Genomic DNA, 22,706 nt, shown 5'->3' with positions numbered 1-22,706 from the left:
CGGCTGGTGATGAAATATTCTGGAATTAGATAGTGGTAATGGTTGCACAACTCTGAATCTAGTAAAAACAGCTGAACTGTGCACGTTAAAAGGGTGAATTCTATAGTATGTGAATTACACCTCAGTAAAAACCAGAACACATGCCTGGGCCCCTGCCCGAGGATCTGGCTGGGTGGGTGTAGGGTGGGGCCCCAGAGCTGGCATCTCTAACAGGTCCCTGGGTGTTGCCGCTGCCGCCCCCACGGACCACACTGCAGACCCACTGCTCCAGCCCGGCCATTCAGCGCAGCGGAGATGCACTCCTCTACACAGTACCTACCCGCGTAGTGTCTTCAGCAGTTTCCGTCAGATGTTGTCAGTTCAAGAAAAATATTTTGATGGGTAACTCAGTCTTTATAATATTTTCTTTACCAGGAGACACCTCTTAAAAACCAGCTAAGTGCTGAATAACTCAGAAACGTTTTAAAGATATGAACCTTATTCTAAAACTTTCAAAGGTATATTACAATGTAATCTGTTAATGCCTTAAGAGTGATTTTCTAAATCACCAAAAACTTAAAGTAACATAAACTTAAAATACATTTCTTCCTTCACTTTGATCCTTAGTTTTTAAATGTCCTCCTGGATACAGATCCCAACTCCACTTACTTGTGGAAGAAACCTCACCTGCCTCAACTCCAGTTTCTTTGGAAAGCCCACCCAGGAGCCCCTGTCTGGAAGGTTTGCTGCAAGCACTGAACAAGAGAATATATACAAAGCCCCTAGTGCAATGCTTTGCACATTATCCAACGTAAGATCTGTTATTCCCATTCTAGTTTGTAAAAACGTGAATCCGACAAATTCCTGAATGGCCTGGAATTGGTCTCATCTGGCACAAGGGGTCTGATGATAAAAGGGTCCGGGTCTCTCCTCACCTCTTCTAGGCACCGCTTCTGTGTGGTGCTTCCCCCGCCGGCTGGCTTGCCTCTTGCCTCGTACTAAGGCCAGGTGCAGCACAGAGGAACACAGAGAGTGTCAAACACTGTGATTCTGTTTACTTTCCATTTATTCACATTTCATGGATTGATACACTTCCTCAATGGGATCATTCAAAAACTAATACAAACTGAGATCACATTGTCCAACGATTCAAGTATTTTAGAGAACGATTTCCGATTTAAAATAGAAAGCAAACAATTTATCCATCTGATTGCTGAGAAGTTTCCTGCCTCTGCCATAGCTGTGTCCGCATCGAACAGAGAGGCCTCAGCCTGGACCATCACTGCCACCCGCCACCGACACACGGAGGCCCTGTGCTCAGAACACCGAGTGGGAAGAAAGGTTTTGACGGGCTCCTCACCATCACCAGCTGGACAAATCCGTTTCTACTGAAAAGCCCTCACTTCCAGAACGAGAATGGATCCTAGGGGTTTGGGAGTAAAGCCCTTTAGTCTGGAAATCTGCAAAGCCTTCAAATGCACTGTGCCTACATTTGGACTGTTCTGAAATATAAGGGTATCTGACAAATGCTCAAAACAAGCAACTTGTTTACCTTTAAAACTAAACCAAAGGAGCTGTCTCAGTGAAAACTGGTTCTGAACTCTTAACAGTAAGGTAGAATGTTAGTTTTTTTTGCTCTACCCCAGAACAGGTAGATATTTTTTGGCATGCAGCATATCAAAAATACAATTTAGAATTGAAACTGTAAAACAATAATCCTTTTAAGGAAAATCAGTCCATAAACAGACCTGTTCTTCCATGGAAAACACAATCTAAACTTTAAAAACTGGACACGCGTTTTAGCCTGTAATTCTAACAATGCAGACATTTACACACAACATAACATTCAATGTTTTGCTTAATGGGAATGCTCAGAAGGAGATGAACGAACAGCGGGTTTAAAAACAAAAAGGCCACTGGGATACTCAGTGTTTGTCAAGAGATAACACAATCTGATTTAGAATTAAAGATATATACACCCTTCAGGCCACACTTATGACACACTCTTTCTAGATTCTCAAACTAAAGACAAAAATTTTAGTCCACATTAAACATTTTAAAGCCTAATTGCTAATAATTTGTTAAAAATAAATCTAAACCCACAGGGCAGAACTGAGGTGTTACACAGGGGATGAAAAGGCAAGCCCTCCAGGGGCCAAGGAGCCCCTCCTCCAGTAACAATACCGGGACTGAGAGTTTACAGTGAAATCCACATGCGCGTATTAGGCTCTTTTACACTAATACATAATTAAAGTGGAGACTGGCAAGTTCCTAAAGAGTAAGAGTGATTTTAAGAAAATATCACATTTTGACTTACGGCGGGCACATCACATTTCCCCCTGTAATCTTCACTTTAACAGTACAGTCTTAGCAAGAACTTGCTAGGAATGTTAGGAAAAAGAAAGCCACACATATCCAGCAATTTAAAAAGACAAACTATTTTTACCCAGGGGTGGGGGGTGGATGGGGGTGTGAAGAGTTAATCCAGTCATGACTTTCATGCCATTTCTGGTGAACATTCCGCATCGCATGCAAAAGCAAGCAGAAGGATGCACTGAAGGGTCCCCAACGAGGTGTGTGAGCCTTACTTTCTGGTGGGACCCAGGAGCACGCGCAGCTAAGCTGTGACCTGCTGAGGTCTGTCCCCCTTATTTCCTCAGCCTGTTAGCAGCTGGATAACCCTAAGGTCAACAGGGCAGGGCCAGGGTTACTTTAACAGCCTCCGCCACCAGTTGACTAAACTCCTCATGAATACTCCCAGTTGTAAAAAGAAAGAGCGAGGTGACCGCCCCTCCCCTCAACCTCACGCCACACCCGGGATGATGCCACCCCCACCCAAGACAGCGAGCGCCTCCCTCTGTGAGTGTCGGGACGAGGTCGCACACTGGGCAGCGAGCTGCAGCGCAGGTGTCGTGAGGCACTGGCGCGACTACCTGACCTCAGGTGCTTAAGAGTGACACATCGCAAAATGGATTCCCCGCCTCCTGTACCTCTAAAAGTTAAAGCTTTTTTTCTTTTTAAATAAAAGCAGCTGTACTATCTACACTGATTTTGACTTTTTTTAAAGTCAGAGACATCACGTGCTGAAGATCATAATATACGCATGTGAGCCCTCGGGCACGGACCCTGAGCCTTTCAACAAGATCATCTGGTACCAGCATTAAGGATTCATGAGGAATGAATGAAAGCGGACATTTAGAACTTTACCTCTAGTTCATATGACCAGAGTCTTCAAAGAACCCTAGTGTTAGTTACCTGACAGCTATGGAGAAGTGGGTATTCGTGTGTGTACCCATGGCTCCCTTCCAAATGGACATACTGAATATCTTACTTTTTAAAAAGTAAATGGAAATTTCAGTATCAAATGCAGAATACACTGCTGTCTAAAAGTTAAAGGCAACATTTACACACAGTTTTCTCTTCCATTTCCTTATTGCATGTTTCCTGGTTAGTTCACACGGCTCCTGTGTAATAAAACCCCTATGATTTAGTAAGTTTAGGTTTTAGATCCATAGGGTTCACCATGGGACAAACAACCAAGAGCACATTCTCTTCCTTCTGTTGTGTGCTTTAACCCTTTCTTTTCTATAAGGGTCTACAAACTACAAATTTGTGCTTTTAAATCTCATTCCTGGCAATCCCCCCCATCCCATTTGTCTCCAGGGGGATACAGAAGTAAGAGCACCTCATGAATAAACCTACAAGACCAAAGAACAAGCTACTCATTTCCGTTTAAAATGAAACAGCAGTTCCAGAATCACAGTAAAGCAGCCGATGGGGTTAGAGGCCAGCGTCCACACGGAAAAAGCTGAAGGCAAACATTCAGTGCTCACATTTCAGCTGTAAAATAACACAATAAAGCAAAGCAACATCTCCGCCACAGCACGGCAGCACGGTTCACGTGGACACACGTCAGCCAAGCCCGCCAGAAAGACCGCTACAGGCAAGCTCCCTTCTGGACACGCCGCCGTGAGAAGCCGCGCCGGTGGCGGCAGCTGACCCCAAACCCCTGGATCGGAAAAGCCTTTGGGAAATCTAATCGATACCCTGATTTCAGTCCATTAAGAAATCACCTGTGGTTAGTTTAATAAATGAACATTAAAAATCTTCCAAAAATTTCCTTTCAAATGTATTTCACATATTAGACAGTTCTTAAGAAGGGAGAATACAGTTTCTTGACACTTAACTTTAAAGGTTTTATTGGCCATATTAATCTTCCTCACAAAACTTTTAAGTTATCTATAAGCCCTAGAATGTCAAAGTAGGAAGACAAGAAAACTAAGTTTAGGGGGCGGTGGGGAAGCAGCAACTTGGCAACAACTCCTCAGCCGAAGTGTGTTCAGGCATCCTTTTTCTCCTGTAAAATTCTGTGCAGCTCATCTGCATCCTCGCTTGTTTTTACCCGAATTAACATGGTAACTGGGGTGGTGGCGTTTTTCTCATCAATGGGTGGGTTTGGAACGCAGACAATAAGCACATTGTTTTTCCCTGTGCGAGTACACGGCATATTGGGCGGAATCAGAACATTGAGCAGTATGTTGCCTGCATTTAAACACAGGGAAAAAACGCATCAAAATATATAAACTATAGTTCCGTGAAACTACAGCTTTAACAGGCTAAACATTAAACACCGGAGCAACTTATACTTAATGGAGCCACAGGAATGTCCTAAGGATGGCCACAGTTCCCTGCCAGATGCCAGCACGGTGTCCCCGAGAGAGGACCGTGGGCCTCTGGCAGGAAGTGGACTGGGCCTCCCCGAGGAAGACCCACCTTCTGCACACCTGCCCCAAGTCTCCCACAATCATGGCAGCAGCCCTAAACCAGCAGCGCTTTAGAACACACCGTGCTTTCTTGCACTGCAGAAAAAACACGCCAGCATGACGTGGAGGCTTCACTATGTCATTCGAACAGAGAACGGTCAGCAGAAAAACGGCTCTGTCAGAGGCCAGCACCGCTCACAGGGTGAGAGTGATGTTGCTATGATAGTATCACAAATTGGTCAAGTCCACAGGGAAGAAGACTCACACAAGTTTCTTTCCAGGACACAGTCTGGTGTAGTCTGCCACCACCGACCACTTCCCCTTAGACCCGCCCCGAGCCCAGCCACTACCTCTTCCTTTCAGAGGACTGTTTTAAGGGTAAAGCTGGAGGATGGGGTAAAGGGTGGACAGCAACGAGTTAATGAATATTTGGTACATAAAAAGGATTCCTTTAAACAGTTAATTTCCCTTGTGTGTTTACTAAACCATCCGATTTACCTGTAGCTTCTTAGTCACATACCTAGCACAAAGGAAAATGAAAACCATTTCAGTTACTTCTTGGCAATAGCTTTCAATACATCCAGGTTTTCTTATACACTACTACCCCGGTACTCGACTAAATCTATAATCAGTAAGTACAGGATGAATTTGGCCTGAACAAACTCTATTCCGTTCCAAAGAACACATTAATATACTTGAAAATCTCGACTAAATCAGCAAAGGGCTTTTACATACTATGTGATTATGATTATTTTGTACCACCTGAAAAGAAAGATACCCACCTAAATTGGTGTCTGCCCGCACTAAAAGCTGTGTCTTCTGATTAGCCGTAGGTTTTAAATGTAGAGTGCCTACACCCTTCTCTTTAAATTCATTGTCTTTCTTGTAAAATAGTTTACACCTACAGAGAAAAATAGGTATGATCAGACACTCAATGACAGATCACGACAGTCACAGTTTTCTAACAGCCCCTGTTCACACTTGTGTGGAAGTCTGTTATTAAATGACAGCAGAGGAAGCTTAGGAAGAGCCTTCTACTGACCCAGATCAGGTCTGGACACAGGCAGGTAAGAGAATCTGGTGAGACAGGCTGGAGTCCCTCCATATTTTTTTCTATTATACAGTGGGTCCTATACAACTCTTTAACAACGCTTCTGAAACCATCTTTTCTCAAAAGTCAGTCAAAATCACAGCCAAGCATCCCACACCTCCCTGACGTGCTCCTTCGGCCCTGAGCTCAAAAGAACTGACCTGGTCCTTAAAGAAGAGGAACAAATAAAGAACACACACTCTGCCACACAAACACCACCCCCCTTTCCTACTTCTTATTTTTGAATCCTCTTCAGGACTCCTTCAATTTTTGATCTCCCAAGATGTTGAAATAAGTCTGGAAAACATGCCTAAGCAAGGCCTAAAATAATGCTGTCAAATGTTTCCCCAGCCTCCTGTCACACATCTCCTTAGGTTATTAATAAACAAATCAAAACTACTGCCTGTTCCTTTGATTTACTCTGATTAGAAAAAAACCCTTGGGAATCCCCTGGCGGTCCAGTGGTTAGGACACGGCGCTTTCACTGCTGGGGCCCGGGTTCAATCCCTGGTCGGGGAACTAAGATCCCACAAGCTGTGCGGTGTAGACAAAAAAAAAAAAAAAAAAAAAAAAGGAAAAAAATCTCAAGTCAGGGTCATTCTTTTACCTCATCTGTGTAATTAAATCTTTAAACAGGCAAAAGGAATTGCTGGTTTCTTTTAAAAGTTCTCAAAAATAAACAACATTTGGGAATCCCACAGGATTTGGTGATTCACACTATGAAAATTGCTGACTTAAGTCTGCAATGTTTGTATTAGAAAAACACATCCAGGGAAGCTTCTAAAAGGGCACAAATGTTTTTCAGTAAATATCTTTGTTAAAAAGCACGAATTTCATTGAGAGATAATTCAAAATTTCTCTTCAGCCTTCTACTGAAATCAGCAGCTCTCATTAGACAAACAAAAAACAAAAAGCCCAAACCAGCTCTCATCATCCAGGGAAAGAGAAAGTATTTACACATCCTTAACGGGAAGGAGTGGCTGCTGTGGAGAACTTCTTGGCTGTGAGAATATCCACGAAGGTTCATGTGTCTCTAGGAAGGAATCCGAGATGCCACCTAATTTAAGAGCAGAAGTAAAACCAAACCTCAAATCAGTGACCAGGTGACTGTCTTTGTAGGGGAAGGAGGAGGGGAAGAGAAGAAAGGAGAAAAAGGGAGAGAATGATGAGATGAGACTGGGGCAGGAAGATCAAAAAGAAAAGACTGTCTCTAAAGCACCTGAAAAGCAGAAGAGAGCTAAACTAACAGAAAAGAGTAGGACACGCCCAGCAGGAAATTTTTAGAGTCGGTTATTTTTAAATAAACAGGCTAAGAATTCTTCCTTGTTCCAATTCAAAGAATGGGCACAGCCTGACCCCAGGATGGGACGCCCAGTAAGTGCTGCAGGGACAATGTCGCCTGCGCTCTCCAGCCAGAAGCCTCTTTCCATGTCTCTGAAAAGTGGCATTCCCGTGACCGTTACTTACTTTTTGGAGTAAAAAGCATCTTCTTCTCTTACTTCAGTAACTACTACTTTGGGGGGCTCATCACTCTCCTCTTCATCTCCACCTTTTATAAAAACAACACTAACTCAGTAAGAGTCAAATCAAGAGCTTGAAAATGTGACAAAAGAAGTTTGTTACCTACACCCCCCAACCTACAAATTCCATGTAAGTTGATACAGAAACTGAAACACAATCTAATCGTGTGGGGGCGGGGATAAGGAGGCACTCACTGGATTTCTGCAGAAAGCCTTTGAATCCAAGTGTCTGTGCTTGTATTCAGTGAACAGGCAAACTCACACAGGAAAACAATCAGTCAACACTCACATATACTCAGATTACCCACTGGGAAATAAAAACCTCAGATGGGCTTCCAACACTTTCATCCCCGAATGCTCCTGTGACTGTAGCTGCATCAGGCCAAGGAATAACCAATGAGAGCAATGACCAAAGACAATGGAGAAAATAACAACTTTACAGGACAAGTTGTCAGAGAAATTAGTCCAAAGCCACCTGTAAGCAACTTAAGCTCTGTCTGCACCACCACGCCCCTGGACATGCTGGTACCACGGGCACCCTCCCGGGCTGAGTCCAACAGCACTTCCCTTCACTCCAGTGCCTCAACCTCAGGGGAGAGCTAAGTCACTGCTGGACACAAATTACAATCCCCTTAAGGAGAAGGCAACTGCATAAAACTGACTAGCGACTAAGAAAAACAGTTCTGGTGCTCAAACAATTCAGGTCACAAGCTCATTTCGATTTTAAGAAGGCACTCCTGAGTTAGGCCCTCCAGCGTGGGGCCCGGGCATCTTTTTTTTTTGGTACGTGGGCCTCTCACTGTTGTGGCCTCTCCCGTTGCGGAGCACAGGCTCCGGACGCACAGGCTCAGCGGCCATGGCTCACGGGCCCAGCCGCTCCGCGGCATGTGGAATCTTCCCATACCGGGGCACGAACCCGCGTCCCCTGCATCGGCAGGCGGACTCCCAACCACTGCGCCACCAGGGAAGCCCCGGGCATGTGTTATTTTAACAAGCTCTCCAAGTCTTCCTGTGCGTAAGATGTGTTAACCGCAAGATAAGGAGTAAGTGCTTTATGGAGGGGCATCCTGCTGAGACGGAGACTTAATTCAAACTCGACATCCCTTCCACAAGCGGCAGAGCCCCTGTGACTATGACAGACTCTCCCTCTGTCGTATTTAGGGCAGAGAAGAGGGGACTTCTTTATTCTATGCTTTGCCCTGGAGGGCCCTTACCTGAGGATACAGGTGAGGAGGGCAAGGCAACATAAGGAGAGTTTCCCTCCAGGTAGGAAAACATAGTATTTAACGGCCCACTGGCAACTGCAGTTTTCCTTCTCGAGGATCAATATGCCGATGCCAGAGAGACGTACTTTTAACTGCTTATAAGTAAGAGACTGCATACACACAGTTTGTTCACAACCACCATGTGGTGAAGAGGGATTATGATACAACCCCTCTTTTCAGGGAGCTAAGAACCACATAGGGAGTGGAGGGGCTGGGATTAAGGCCTGGTTTGGGGCACTAACATGACACACCACAGAAACTTCTAGAAAGGTGGCTGCAATCCAGACACCTCTTGGGAAAACACTGTCAATTTGTTCCCCCACAGCTATGAAGTCTACCTTTTTTAGAGTATGGTTTTGCCGTGTGAATTTATTTATAAGCAAATCTCTTAAAAACAAACAATTCAGTGAACGTCCATCATGAATTTTTCAATAAAATACAATTTTTTTTTAATGGAAAGCCAAGTATTTGATAATTTTCAAAGTCACTGTGCCAGATGTTTTTATATTATTTTTATTTTCATACTCTTAATCCTTAAAATAACCCTACCAAATTGGTCTTACTCCATTTCACGAATAAGGAGACAGACTCAAAGGAGTTAATCAACTCTGTCCGGGATCACACTCACGTCGGGGAAATGATGGAGTTGTGACGCGAATCCAGATCCACCTCGTGCACAAGGCTACACTTTTCCCACCAAATACAGAACTCCCACAAACCTAGAAGACTTCCAGGGCTGACTCTGTGTTTACCTTTGCAGTCGCTGCCGCCAACTTCTGCTCGGCTCTCCAACGTTTTAGTGGAAAATGGTGAAGAAACTGGTTTACTCTGGGTAATATCTTTGCCAAATAAACTGGAGTTTCCAGAAGAAAATGAAAATCCAGTCAAGGGGCCAGAGTTTAAGGAGCCCAAAACAGAACTATCAATTTTCTTGCCGAAATTAAATGAGGCACTTGTTGCTCCTAGTGACGGGTCCTTGTTCTTTTCAGACACAGCCTCCACCTTCTTTTCAGATGTATCCTCAGTTTTGTTGCCATGAAACAAAAATGTTGACTCTTGCTGTAATTCTGTTGAACCAAACAGGGAAGGAGGCTGTGTTTCAACTGATACTTTGTTTGTTTCACCTTCAGAATTACTGCTGCCACTGTTCCCATGTTGCTGTTCGATGCTTGCTAAGTATTTCTCATAGTCTTTAAAGATAGGTGTCAGATCACAGAGCGGGTTCGTGTTCACGTGCTTCACAATCCAATCCCGAACAGAGCAGTTTAAGGCCGCCAACTGCTTGTGATAGGCATTCCTGTGGCGGGCGGCACTGGAGGTAAGGCCAGAGGAGGCAGGCTGCTGACTGTCGACATTAGTTTTGGGATTTGAAATCTTTTTATCGACCAAGGAGGTAGGGCCATTTACAGCAACAGACCCTACAGGAAATTACAGTTTTAAGCATTTATTCAGAAGCTGACTTATTAAGTCATCTTGATTTTCACACCACTCTGTCCTGTATTTTGTGCTTTTACTGTGCCCCATTTTTGTGACAGTTCAGGAAGCATGTGCACATATAGTATTTGGAAACTAGTTATTACAAAAATCAAATCAAACATTATATATATGAATATATCTATTTTTTACATGCTTGCATTAAACCGCTATAATTTTAAAATAATCTCTTCCTTCAAAAGGATGGCTTTTTTTACCTATAACTGTCGAAATACTATGTTAGTACAAAACTTAATCCCCAAGGTTGTAAGGAGGAACATATATTAATGCAGTTAAAATCTTAATAGAAAGTACTTATCTTAATCACACTAAACATTCTGCCTAATTTAAATGAAACAGTATATACTCTTAGAATAACTAGCTAAGTATGATCCAATGAGTCAGGATCATTTCTAAGAACCAAAGATTTTAACCCATGATCCCATTCTCTGTTGTTAATCCCAAGACTTCTTGACCAATCCCCTCAAAACAGGATTAGGCAATCAACATGTCCTGGGCAAAATAAATCTAGACTGGGAACAGTAAGGTATGTGGCACACAGGAAATTCTTGGTACACTTATAATGAATGAGGGGGTGGGATGGGAGGCCTTTACAGAGGGTCTGCTAAGAGCTGCTTTTTCTCCTTTGACCCTTAGGTTGATTCTGAGGTCATTCTCATTTCGCAGTTGAAGATTTGGAGGCTCAAAGGTTAAGGAACTTCACCGAGGTCACACAGAGCTGGTAACTGGCAGAACTGAGAACAGAACCCACGTCTATTTTGGCCTGTGCTCTACTCAGTTACTCTGTAAAGAGCCAAAAGCTCCCTAATTTCCATCCCTTTCACCATTACCCTGTTTTTGCTCATACAGCCTCAGGACCCAGAAAAAGTACAAGAAAGACATCTTTGAAAGCTGTTTTTCATAGATCATCTTTACACAGATGTGACTCGGGGGAGAAGAACCCACTCACCAAAGGTGGCCTTGGTCTCGGCCGCTGTCCTTGCACTGGAGAAGGGAGGGGCACTAGTTATGCTGTTTCCGTTTGACAGTCCTTCCAAAGGCTTCCCTTCAGCGCCATTACCAAACCCAGAAAACCCTCCTCCTCCAGAAGGTATGACCAAACCTTTAAAGTCTTTAAAGGCCCCTCCACCATCAGACTGAAATATAAAGGAAGAGCACGCATTAGATAACTCTACTTTTTTGTCTCCAAATAAGCAAGTGAATGACAGTATTATCTTGGCTAAACAGTACCCAGAATCCTTATGCAACCATCATTAAAGGAAACTACCAGCACAAGCAGAAACAGAACATGGATTTTACTCGTGACAGCTTTGCAGCCCGAAGCTGCCTTCCTAAAACAGGAAGAATAGATGTAATTTACAGTGAAATGATTTTTTAAAATATATTTAGGATATAAAAGGTTAAAAAGACTAATTCAAATAAATTGATGGACTCACCACCGAGGCACAGAACTGTAACTAAAAACACATTCTCAACACAACTAAACCCCAAATGAAAGATTTTTCATATACTACTCAAAGACCCTTTGCCTAAGGAAGTTGTAGAAACATCAAGTGAGGTTAACTAAAAGTACTTTACCCACTACTTATAATTTCCTAAGAACTTTTGTTGCTTTCAGCCTGCTTTCAGTATACAGAAACTTGCAAAGTTGACTGAGTCCCAATTCTAGATTTTCCGTTAGTTAAGAAATCCAGAGGCAACATTTTTTTTTTTTTTTTTTTGCAGTAGGCGGGCCTCTCACTGTTGTGGCCTCTCCCGTTGCGGAGCACAGGCTCCGGACGCGCAGGCTCAGCGGCCATGGCTCACAGGCCCAGCCGCTCCGCGGCATGTGGGATCTTCCCAGACCGGGGCAGGAACCCGCGTCCCCTGCATCGGCAGGCGGACTCTCAACCACTGCGCCACCAGGGAAGCCCCAGAGGCAACATTTTATTCCCAAGGTTTTCTCTGCTTTCTTTAGCAAGGTCTTTCTCGCAGACCTATCCTGCTGTTGGTAGCTCTCTCCCATCTCTAACCCAAGATGCTCTGGAAATGTTTGGCATGCCTTATGAAATTCTAACGCTGCTCTCTGCCCCTGGGCTGTGGTCTGCACTGTTCCTGCCTCTTCACTGTCACTTGTCCACAGCTGGCCCGTCCCTCCTTGAGCCTGTCTCCCCTAGGCATCTCGTTCTTCATCATGAATTTGCACTCTTAGACCTCTTCTCATTTCCCCTGGCTTCAACCTCCTTGATGCGGAAATTTCTCAGAGCTGCACCCACCTCTTACGCCACTTCCTGTTCTGAGTGGCCAATCAGTACACCTAGTGGTCTCCTAGAGAACTCCACTTGGATGTACCACAGGCCCTTGAAATACATTTTTCTTTTTTTTTTTTTTTAAGAGATGTGCATGGCAGCCCAGATGGCAGGAGAGTTTGGGGGAGAATGGATACATGGATATGGGGTGAGTCGCTTTGCTGTGCACCTGAAACTGTCACAATATTGTTAATTTGCTATACCCCAATATAAACTAAAAAGTTAAAAAAAAAAGAGAGATGTGCAATTTATTTATTTTTTTGGCCACACCTGGAGGCGTGTGGGATCTTAGTTCCCCGACCAGGGCTCGAACCTGCACCCCCTGAATTGAGAGGCGGAGTCTTAACCACCAGACTGCCAGGGAAGTCCCGAAATACATTTCTAAAACAAAATCGATCACCTCCTCCCTAATGAAGCTGTCCCTCCCCCCGGTATCTTCATGAAAGAGCCACCAAATGTAACTTGGCTCAACACCTACATCCAGCCAGTCACCAGTCTTAAGAATGAAATCAGGCCAGAAAAGAACTCGGAATAAAGAAAAACTGAACAGAGCCACCACAGAACATGCAGTTCCGTAGGTTTATTCCGAGGATGCCACCCAAGATGTTCAAACCAGCCTCTCCTGCCTGACAACAGATGTCCAGGTCACCAGGACAGCACTCACGTGTCTGGAATTTATTTGAGGGATGAGGACTATACTGGGGAAGAGTTATTAAACAAGGAGTGATAGCTGAATACTGACCACATGATTTCAGTTCACGAGTTACAACTCATCTTTTATCCTTTGGAACACAGGAATGAAACATTTTAATATACCATATTACACTAGAAGGAAAAACAAAATGGGCAACGCTTCTATTATTCTCAAAGGTATCAGCCTACCCACAGCTCGATCCTAGGGAGCAGACAACACTTTGAGAATATCCTGCATTTTCCTTTCTTACTTCCAACACCCACTTCCCCTGTTTCCTACTGCTATACTCTTTTCCCTCTTCATACTGTCACTCAACTCAAATTTGTCTACATCTATATCTTATTTCTGCAACTGGATAAGTTCCCTTTAAGGTACAGATCTCTTATTTACTTACTTACTTATTTATTTTTTCTTCTTTAATATAAAGTTATTTATTTTATTTTGTTTATTTTTGGCTGAGTTGGGTCTTTGTTGCTGTGCGTGGGCTTCCTTTAGTTGTGGTGCGCGGGCTTCTCATTGTGGTGGCTTCTCTTGTTGTGGAGCACGGGCTCTAGGCATGTGGGCTTCAGTAGTTGTGGCACATGGGCTCAGTGGTTGTGGCTCGCGTGCTCTGGAGCGCAGGCTTGGTAGTTGTGGTGCATGGGCTTAGCTGCTCTGTGGCATGTGGGATCTTCCCGGACCAGGGCTGGAACCCGTGTCTCCTGCACTGGCAGGTGGATTCTTAACCACTGTGCCACCAGGGAAGTCCCAGATCTCATATTTATTATCTTTTTCTATCTCCCATGGTCTACACCAAGGATTTTCACAAATTCTTGGTGCACTAGGCATTTAAAAAAGCATTTATTAACAACCCAATAAAAAAATGGGCATAAGATCTAAACAGACATTTCCCCAAAGAAGACATACAGATGGCCAACAGGCACATAAAAAAATGTTCAACATCGCTAATTATTAGACAAATGCAAATCAAAACTATCAATACAATGAGGTATCACCTCACGCCGGTCAGAATGGCCACCATCAAAAAGTCTACAAGTAATAAATGCTGGAGAATGTGGAGAAAAAGGAACCCTCCTACACTGCTGGCAGGAATGTAAATTTGTGCAGCCACTATGGCGAACAGCATGGAGGTTACTTAAAAAAACTAAAAACTACCATACAATCCCACTCCTCGGCACATATATGGACAAAACTATTGATACAATTCGAAAAGATACTTGTACCCTAATGTTCACTGCAGCACTATTTACAAGAGTCAAGACAGGGAAGCAACCCTAATGTCCACTGACAGATGACTGGATAAAGATGTGGTATATGTATACACAATGGAATGTTACTCAGCCATAAAAAAGAATGAAATAATACCATTTGCAGCAACATGGATGGACCTAGAGAATATCATAGTAAGTGAAGTAAGCCAAACAGAGAAAGACAAATATGATATCGCTTATATATGGAATCTAAAACAATGATACAAATGAACTTCCCTACAAAACAGAAATATGACTCACAGACTTAGAAAACAAACTTATGGTTACCAAAGGGGAAAGGTGGGGGGAGGGATAAATTACGAGTTTGGGATTAACATATATACAACACTACTATATATTAAATAGATAACCAACCAAGGAATTGCTGTACAACACATGGAATTATACTCAATATCTTGTAATAATGAACTTAACAATGAAAAATCATTATATGTATTAAAAAAAAGACATTCTTGATAGATTACATAAAAGACAGTAATTAAAATAAAAGCATTTATTCATCTGACTGCTCCCAGAGGTGGAAATACTCTACAGCTCAGAAATCAAGTTAGCATTTAATACCAGAAGCTGTAAGAAAACACTCACTTCAAATCCAACATTCCTCCGCTTTGCTTTCTTTATGGCTCTATTCTTCAAGACTTCCTCACTGGCCACCGAGAATGTTCCCACCTGCAGGAGTGTACAAATTAATCAGCAACAAGATAAGGCCAAAAAGGAGATAAAATGCTGAACAAAAAACCTAGACCAGACAAACTGATCAATATCTTCTGGTTTCTTTTTATTTTGGTTTGGTTTTTTTTTCCGGTACGCAGGCCTCTCACTGCTGTGGCCTCTCCCGTTGCAGAGCACAGGCTCCGGACATACAGGCTCAGCGACCATGGCTCACGGGCCCAGCCACTCCGCGGCATGTGGGATCTTCCCGGACCGGGGCACGAACTCGTGTCCCCTGCATCGGCAGGCGGACTCTCAACCACTGCGCCACCAGGGAAGCCTTCTGCTTTTTAAGTAACACAAATTATGGAGAGGGCACGTTAAAGTTTACGTCTAGTATCTTGTGAATTCCAATGCTAGTCAGGTGAATCAGAAACCTTCCAGAAACTACAAATCCAGACTTTATCACAATTCAGAGACAAGAGCGCATACATCAAAGTTCTAAGAAGACCAAGATCGTCAAAACTTTGGCGCAAAGCTGTTCATGATCAATTCTTCGAATATGTCAAACATAGTCAAAGACATTACCCAGATGCCCAAATCTAATCTCTTACAACTATGGTTTTTAAACATAAATTTTATGTTCATAATACATATTATTTTAAAGAAGAGCTTCGCCCATTTGCCCATGATCCAGAACACCACTGAGACTGGGACTCTAAGTAACCTGTTGGAAACCTGCTGAAAACCTTTCGCTTTACTTCAACCCTTCTTTTTACCCTGGAGGAATGGCATAAAATATTTTCTGTAAAAAGTTCTCATCTGTACTTATTTCAGATAATGCTAAACTTAAAGAGATCTCTACACCCACAGAAGGGACCATTTGGCTACACCTGACCCAAATTAAATGTAATGTCCTTCCACACTCATTTCATTAGAATCTGTCCAAATGGAAGTTTTTTCATTCCTGAAGTATTTTAATGTCAAAACAAATCATTATATGGTAGGCCCAGAATGTAACTGTGCCTAAAACCTGGAAAGAACTAAAGTTACCAAAGACTTGCTTAAAAAGTACCAAGTCAGTCAGAATTGTTAAAAGCTCTTTTAAAAGCCCATACTTGTTATTTTGGTTTCCCCAAACATACCAGTACACATATTTGTAAGGGAAAAAATATTAATATTAGGAAACAGATTGAGAAAAAAGGAGAACAGCAGCCTAAGAATTATCTTGGAAACACTTTTGCAAACTCTTGAAAATATACGCCTATTTTGTAACCTAGCACACGTCTACTAACTGGAAAGGCTAACTTCGTGCAGATTTCCTTAGTGAACTGTCCTGGGAGTATCACACTGCTGATGAGGCACTTTAGAAATGCAGCTGTGTTCTATTCTTTGTAAGACAAAAATTAAAAGATTTCCTCAGGGAAGACCATTTTTATTTTGTTAGGAAAGAAACTAGGCCATCTAAATTCTATTCCTATTAACGCAATTGTTGGGGGGTGGGGGATGGGGAGTGTCTTAAGAATATGAAATAAAATGGGCCTCCAAGAAGCATTACATTACAGTAAGGGAGGCGACCTCAATCTTCTAAAATCTAAAACTGTGAGCATGGCAGACTAAGACAGTGGTGGTGAACCACTTTTCAAGTTTGAGTGCTGGCACTAAGTTTACGTGCTTAGTGCTGGCTAAGTTTATGACTAGATCGTTCACTCACCCTTCAATCTGGGCTAAAACCATGGGTTTAGAATGCTCCAATGAAATGCTACATGAAATTCAGGAGGAAGGTGCTTCTACAAAGGAGCAGAGTATTTAGGGAACAGTTGCTAATGGAAAAGCACACCCAAATGTCATCAATTTCTAGACTAAGTACAGATCGTAAGAAACCAGACTATTTCCAGTTCTGGATGTTCTTAAAAAGGCCTTTTAATTTTACCAGAGTCTTCACGAGGAATCCCAAAATGAATTTAAATTTGGAAGTAGAAGGAAATCATTCTTAGGGAAATTATTTCTTACCTCTTCTGCTTCATCTTCTTGATCCCAATTCCTATCCGTCAGTTCCTTCTCGGCAATTCTTTTGGCCATTTTTTCGAACCTAAAAGCAAAAAGATTAGAAGTAATAAGTTTACTTTTCTAGAATATGATTTAACTCTTACAAAGAATTTTAAAAATTCACTCTAGCATGAAATGAGATAAAAACATTCCTGATACCAGTGGGCACTGCTTTAACGAGAACTCTGTAGCACTGTGGGGCTCCTAGTGTCACGAATCCAATAAAGATTACTGGAGGAGGCAGTGAGGTCCTCTAAGGCACAGTGAACAATATACTAAATCAACTGCATTTGAAAAAATTACAATGAAACACTGATTTTTAAAAATCAAAAATCTAAAGAACTGAATAATAATCAACAAATACTTAACTAACTTATTCCATGCAACTTATACTTACACAGAGTCTTGCTACAGGCAAGACATTTTTAATATTTAAAATTCTCTTAAGGATGATAAAGTACAACCTTAGTTAAGAATTTGAATACGGTATTGGAATTACCTTCCCAACATGAGTACAGATGGTCCCTGACTTACAATGGTTCGCCTTGCAAGTTTTCAAGTTTACAATGGTGTGAAAGCAATACGCATTAAGTAGAAACCTTTCAGATTTTGATCTTTTCTCAGGCTAACAATAGGCGGTATGATATTCTCTTGTGATGCTGGCCAGCGGCAGCAAGCCACAGCTTCCAGTCAGCCGGCCACGCCATCACAATCGATACACTTACAACCATTCTGTACCCATACAGCCGTTCTGTTTTTCATTTTCAGTACACTACTCAATAAATTACGAGATATTCAACACTACTATAAAACAGTCTTTATGTTAGATGATTTTGCCCAACTGTAGGCTAATGTAAGTGTTCTGAGTACATTTAAGGTAGGCTGAGCTATGATGTTCGGTAGGGTAGGTGTATTAAATGCATTTTCGACTTACAGTATTTTCATCTTACCATGGGTTTATTGTGACGAAACCCCAACATATGTTGAGGAAGATCTCTATTCATTTTTAGGCTACAAACAAGTTGACAGTAATCTATTTCCCAAGATTTAATTACCCCAAATTGCATATTTCTAAGCTAGGACATCATTTAAAAGTTTAAAATATGATTAATATGGATGTGTTAACATTCCTAGAATTTTTAACTCTTCAAAAATAAGCCATCAGGGCTTCCCTGGTGGCGCAGTGGTTAAGAATCCACCTGCCAATGCAGGAGACAAGGGTTCGAGCCCTGGTCCGGGAAGATCCCACATGCCACGGAGCAACTAAGCCTGTGCGCCACAACTACTGAGCCTGCGCTCTACAGCCCGCAAGCCACAACTACTGAGCCTGCGCTCTACAGCCCGCAAGCCACAACTACTGAGCCCGCACGCCTAGAGCCCGTGCTCCACAAGAGAAGCCACCACAATGAGAAGCCCGCGCACCGCAATGAAGAGTAGCCCCCACTCGCCGCAACCAGAGAAAGCCCGCACACAGCAACGAAGACCCAACACAGCCAAAAATAAAAATAAAATAAATTTATAAAACAAAAAAAAGCCATCAGCTCAACTCCTTAAAAACCACGGTGTTATGGGGAGGAATAAGAGTCAGGGATTGACAGTATTATCTCTACGAGCACTTATTCAAGGTGGGTACTTGTATCCATCCCTTAAAATTTCCAATTTATTTTGTGATCCTAAGATCATAAATCCTTTGCTATTAAAAACAGAAACAATCAATGGAGAGCTCCACTGTGAGTGTTGTGCTGGATTCTTCCCTAACTTACCAGTTAAATGGACCAAAAAATTCCATTTCCTCTGCTACTTACCTTGCCCAGGAATTTATCAATTAGTTTGGAACACTAGCCAGCATTCCTGAAAACCAGCCTAGCTTCCTTCCTATAGTCCTTCCCCAGTCTCATTTGCCCTCAACACCACAACCCACCAGAGTAAGTTTCTAGAACCTCCTGGTCATTAAGATACAAATTACACAACAGGCCTCTTGCCTTCCAAGATGGCCCACACTCTGTCTATGGAGTGTGTATCTCCCTGAATAAACCTTCTTTCACTCTACTATGTCTTGCTCTTGAATTCTTGCCTGCACAAAGCCAAGAACCCACACTTGGCGGCCATCCCAGGGACGCAGACATGACTTGGGATGTGACCATCCTCTCGCACCCCACTCTCTTTGCTGCAGCATCTTTTCTGGCACCCAGTGCGGGGCCTCCAAGGCCATCATCTCGATCCGCCTACTGGGCTATGGCTCCCCTCTGAAGGGAGGCTGGGCCTTATCCTGAGCCATGGAGATTCAAGCAGCCCGTTAAGGGGCAGCTGACGTCGCCTGCAGGATCTGCCAGAGACCAGTTCTCTGGCCGTGAAGAAGCGCACTGAGGCCAAGGCTTTTCCCCCTCAGTCTGTCTCATTCTCCTATTGCTCTATCTCTTCGGACTTGAAAAGATCCACCCAGATGACCACCAAACATCCAAATTAAGACTGCGCGGCAAGTAACTGACAACTCGGTTGGGTCTAAAGAACTCCTGCCAGGGGGCTTATCTGGTGGCGCAGTGGTTGAGAGTCTGCCTGCCAATGCAGGGGACACGGGTTTGAGCCCTGGTCTGGGAGGATCCCACATGCCACGGAGCAACTAGGCCCGTGAGCCACAACTACTGAGCCTGAGCGTCTGGAGCCTGTGCTCCGCAACAGGAGAGGCCACGATAGTGAGGCCATGCACCGTGATGAAGAGTGGCCCCCGCTTGCCGCAACTAGAGAAAGCCGTCGCAGAGAAACGAAGACCCAGCAGCACAGCCAAAAAAAAAAAGAACAAACTTACACATCACCCACTGCATGTTAGTATCTATAAAATAAAATTCAAATGCTGGCATTCCGAAGTCCTCCAAAATCTGACCCCCCGGTAGGGTAATCACAGAGGGCCTGTCAGCTTTTAATACTCTTCTAATAATCTCTCAATTTTTCTTGTACAAGTGCTTCTTTCTGATTACAGAATAAACGGTTTTAAAGTCCCAAATTCTAAAACATAAATGAGAATTAACATAATTTTCATTCATTACCTGCAAATCCTCTTTTTTAATGCCTCCCTCCCAAACACTTGGTCAAGTTTTGCTATTAATCTTTGTCATCCAGAAAACAAATAAGGTACCCTTACACATAAATCCTTACTAAACTTGAACTGTTCAGAGGCCAGGTCTCTGTATGGATTCTTCTGGGCCATTTTCCTACTCAGTAACTAGCACCTCCACCAGAGGGCGGAAGAGGGGAGAATCTGAAACAGGCATTTTTTTTGCTATCAACTATTAACTTAATAACTTAATAGGTATTAAGATTAACTGGCAAAAAGGGGTGGAGGTGAAAGTGCAAAACCTGTGATAAGCGTAAAATTGTAACACCTAACTCATACCCACAATTGAAGAGACAACTGGCATACGGAAACAACCTAAATTAATGTAGCTGCTTCTTGTTCCACCATATTTATCCCATCAATGACTAACCAGAGGGCAGGTATCTTTGTTTCACTCACTCATGTACCTCAAATCCACTCCCCCACCCGCCCCCCCCCAATGGCTGACGGTCCGGCTGTTGCAGAATCAGAGATCTGCGGCACGATGTATTTGAGAAAATACTATAAAATGCTAGAATACAGTTTTGCCATTTTGTTGCTGGAGACCTTGGGCAAATTTTATTTAATTTTTGTGCTTCAGTTTCTTCATTTGTAGAACAGGGAGGTGTTGTGAAATTTAAATGAGATACACAAAAAGCTTAGTTTAGAACAGTGCCTGGAACAGAGGAAGGACTCAATAAATATTATTAAAGGAACAAGTTTTGTTAGAAGCAAGGGCTACAAAATACTACTTCTCCTAACTTAAAAGCTGTAGTGTGGGAAAAGAATTAACCTGAATTATGAGTCTGGCTTTAAAAAATACGTTACCAAATCCATATTTTATTTCAAAGCATGATACTTCAGACAATAATCTTCTTTTTATGCCAGAAGAGAAAAAGGAAAAAAAATCCCTGTAAAGTACTTAACACAAAGTCTGGCACCTAGAGTCTTATGTGCTATTACGAAGAACTTAAAAAACATGTGGGCTTGTGGTTTAAAAGGCACCAAATTATGAAATGATTACTAGGCATGAAGCATACCTTGTGATAGCAAATTGAAACTTTTGGTAATTGGAGAAAACTTTATTTGTGCCCGACATAGTGAGGTTTGCGATCTCTACCACCTGGTGCTGCCCCACCCTTGGGGTTTAACTTCAGTCCACATCAGTTTTAAGATGGAAACAGATTTGAACATACTCGACGGTGTGATGCCCGGAGGAAAAAGGGAACATGGGGCCGGACCCCGGAGGCTGAAACGCTAAGGAAAAACGAAATCTCTAACACTGCTGCTTTTTTTTTTTTTTGCAGTACGTGGGCCTCTCACGTTGCGGAGCACAGGCTCCGGACGCGCAGGCTCAGCGGCCATGGCTCAGGGGCCCAGCCGCTCCACGGCATGTGGGATCTTCCCGGACCGGGGCACGAACCCGTGTCCCCTGCATCGTCAGGCGGACTCTCAACCGCCACCAGGGAAGCCCTCTAACACTGCTTCTTAACTGGACAGCCTAACGGGTGATCAGTGGCCTGAGACTGCAATAAGAAAGTGAAGCCAGACCAAGGAGGTGGTGGAAGGAGCTAAAAGAAAGAAACGAGTACCGAGAGGAACCGCTAGGAAATAAACCGAGGGGGCCTCGCCAAGACGGTCCCTGCCCGCTCCGGCTCCTGCCTCCACCAGGGCCGCAGGGGCCCTGCGCCCGGGCGGGCCTTACCCAAGTCGGGCCCGCACCCAGCTCCTCCCTCCCAGGGTCCCCATTCCAGGCCCGGGTCCCGCACCCGGATCCCGGCTTCCTCCTCCCAGACCCGGGCCCCGCACCCCGGCTTCCGCGCTCGGCCCCCGCCCCTACCGCGCCGCCCGCCCGCCTCTCACCTCGCCGGCGGCAGCCGCGGCCCTCGCTGGGTTGTGGGTGCGGCGAAGCCCGGGTGCGTAGCGGCAAGCAGGTGCGAGGTCGCGGCCGCGGCGCTCGGGTCTGAAGCGGCGCCCGGTCGCTTCCGGTGCTCTGAGAGCCTCGAAGGATTCGGTGGTCGGCAAGCCCTGAGACTCAAACACCATGTCCCTCGGGGACCTCGTCTCTCTCCGTTGGGCAGTGAGGGGGAGAGCCGTCCGTTCAGCAGGAGACAGTTGGGAGAACGGCGGCCCACACGCCCCACGCCGCCATTTTCTAACTCGAATCTACCCCTCACGACCAATTCGAAAAAAAGGGAGGAAAGAAACGCCCGCGTCTGGCTACTACGCAAGTGCGCCGGAGCCTTGGTTTGCAGCTCCTCCTACGGCGGCAGCGGGGCGCCACGCAGCGCATGCGCCCAACTGCTTTAAAAAACGGCCGCCGGAGCGCTCCCCTCTCACGCATGCGCGCGCGCATGCGCGCACTCCACGCGCCGGCCTGTAGGGCAACGGGTGCTGGCGGCAGGGTTTAGCGCGCGTTGGTCACGTGTCGGCGGCCGTAAGCGTTTGAGACGTCCGCTCGCCGGTCGCTGCTGGTGGTGGGCGCGGCTGGGAGTCGCGAGGCGCCAGGGAGAGCGGGGTCAGTCAGGCAGTGTGGCCGGGGCTCGTGGTG

The 22,706-nt window shown here is 44.2% G+C and overlaps 1 protein-coding gene across 3 annotated transcripts; it reads right to left on the bottom strand.

The window, feature by feature from the left end:
* Nucleotides 1-1,027: 1,027 nt before the first annotated feature.
* On the bottom strand, nucleotides 1,028-22,424 carry NUP50 (nucleoporin 50). Of its 3 annotated transcripts, none has more exons than XM_027107939.1 (8): nucleotides 22,019-22,424; nucleotides 17,029-17,107; nucleotides 14,950-15,033; nucleotides 11,061-11,247; nucleotides 9,370-10,035; nucleotides 7,300-7,381; nucleotides 5,525-5,643; nucleotides 1,028-4,521 (listed from the first exon to the last, which is right to left on the bottom strand). In XM_027107939.1, exons 2-8 carry the CDS (start codon nucleotides 17,095-17,097, stop codon nucleotides 4,319-4,321), a joined length of 1,410 nt encoding a protein of 469 aa, XP_026963740.1. In that variant the 5' UTR covers nucleotides 17,098-17,107; nucleotides 22,019-22,424; the 3' UTR covers nucleotides 1,028-4,318. The 3 variants fall into 3 exon arrangements, with proteins under 3 accessions (XP_026963740.1, XP_026963741.1, XP_026963742.1); XM_027107940.1 differs by having other exon boundaries at nucleotides 1,028-1,402; nucleotides 22,019-22,382; XM_027107941.1 differs by having other exon boundaries at nucleotides 4,413-5,262; nucleotides 22,019-22,381.
* Between the last annotated feature and the right edge of the window lie 282 nt (nucleotides 22,425-22,706).

This window comes from Aethalodelphis obliquidens, unplaced genomic scaffold (genome assembly GCF_003676395.1).
Source record: "Aethalodelphis obliquidens isolate GAN/ISIS:26980383/991018 unplaced genomic scaffold, ASM367639v1 scaffold8, whole genome shotgun sequence".
Classification (NCBI taxonomy): domain Eukaryota; kingdom Metazoa; phylum Chordata; class Mammalia; order Artiodactyla; family Delphinidae; genus Aethalodelphis; species Aethalodelphis obliquidens.
This window is presented reverse-complemented; position numbering and strand designations above follow the sequence as displayed.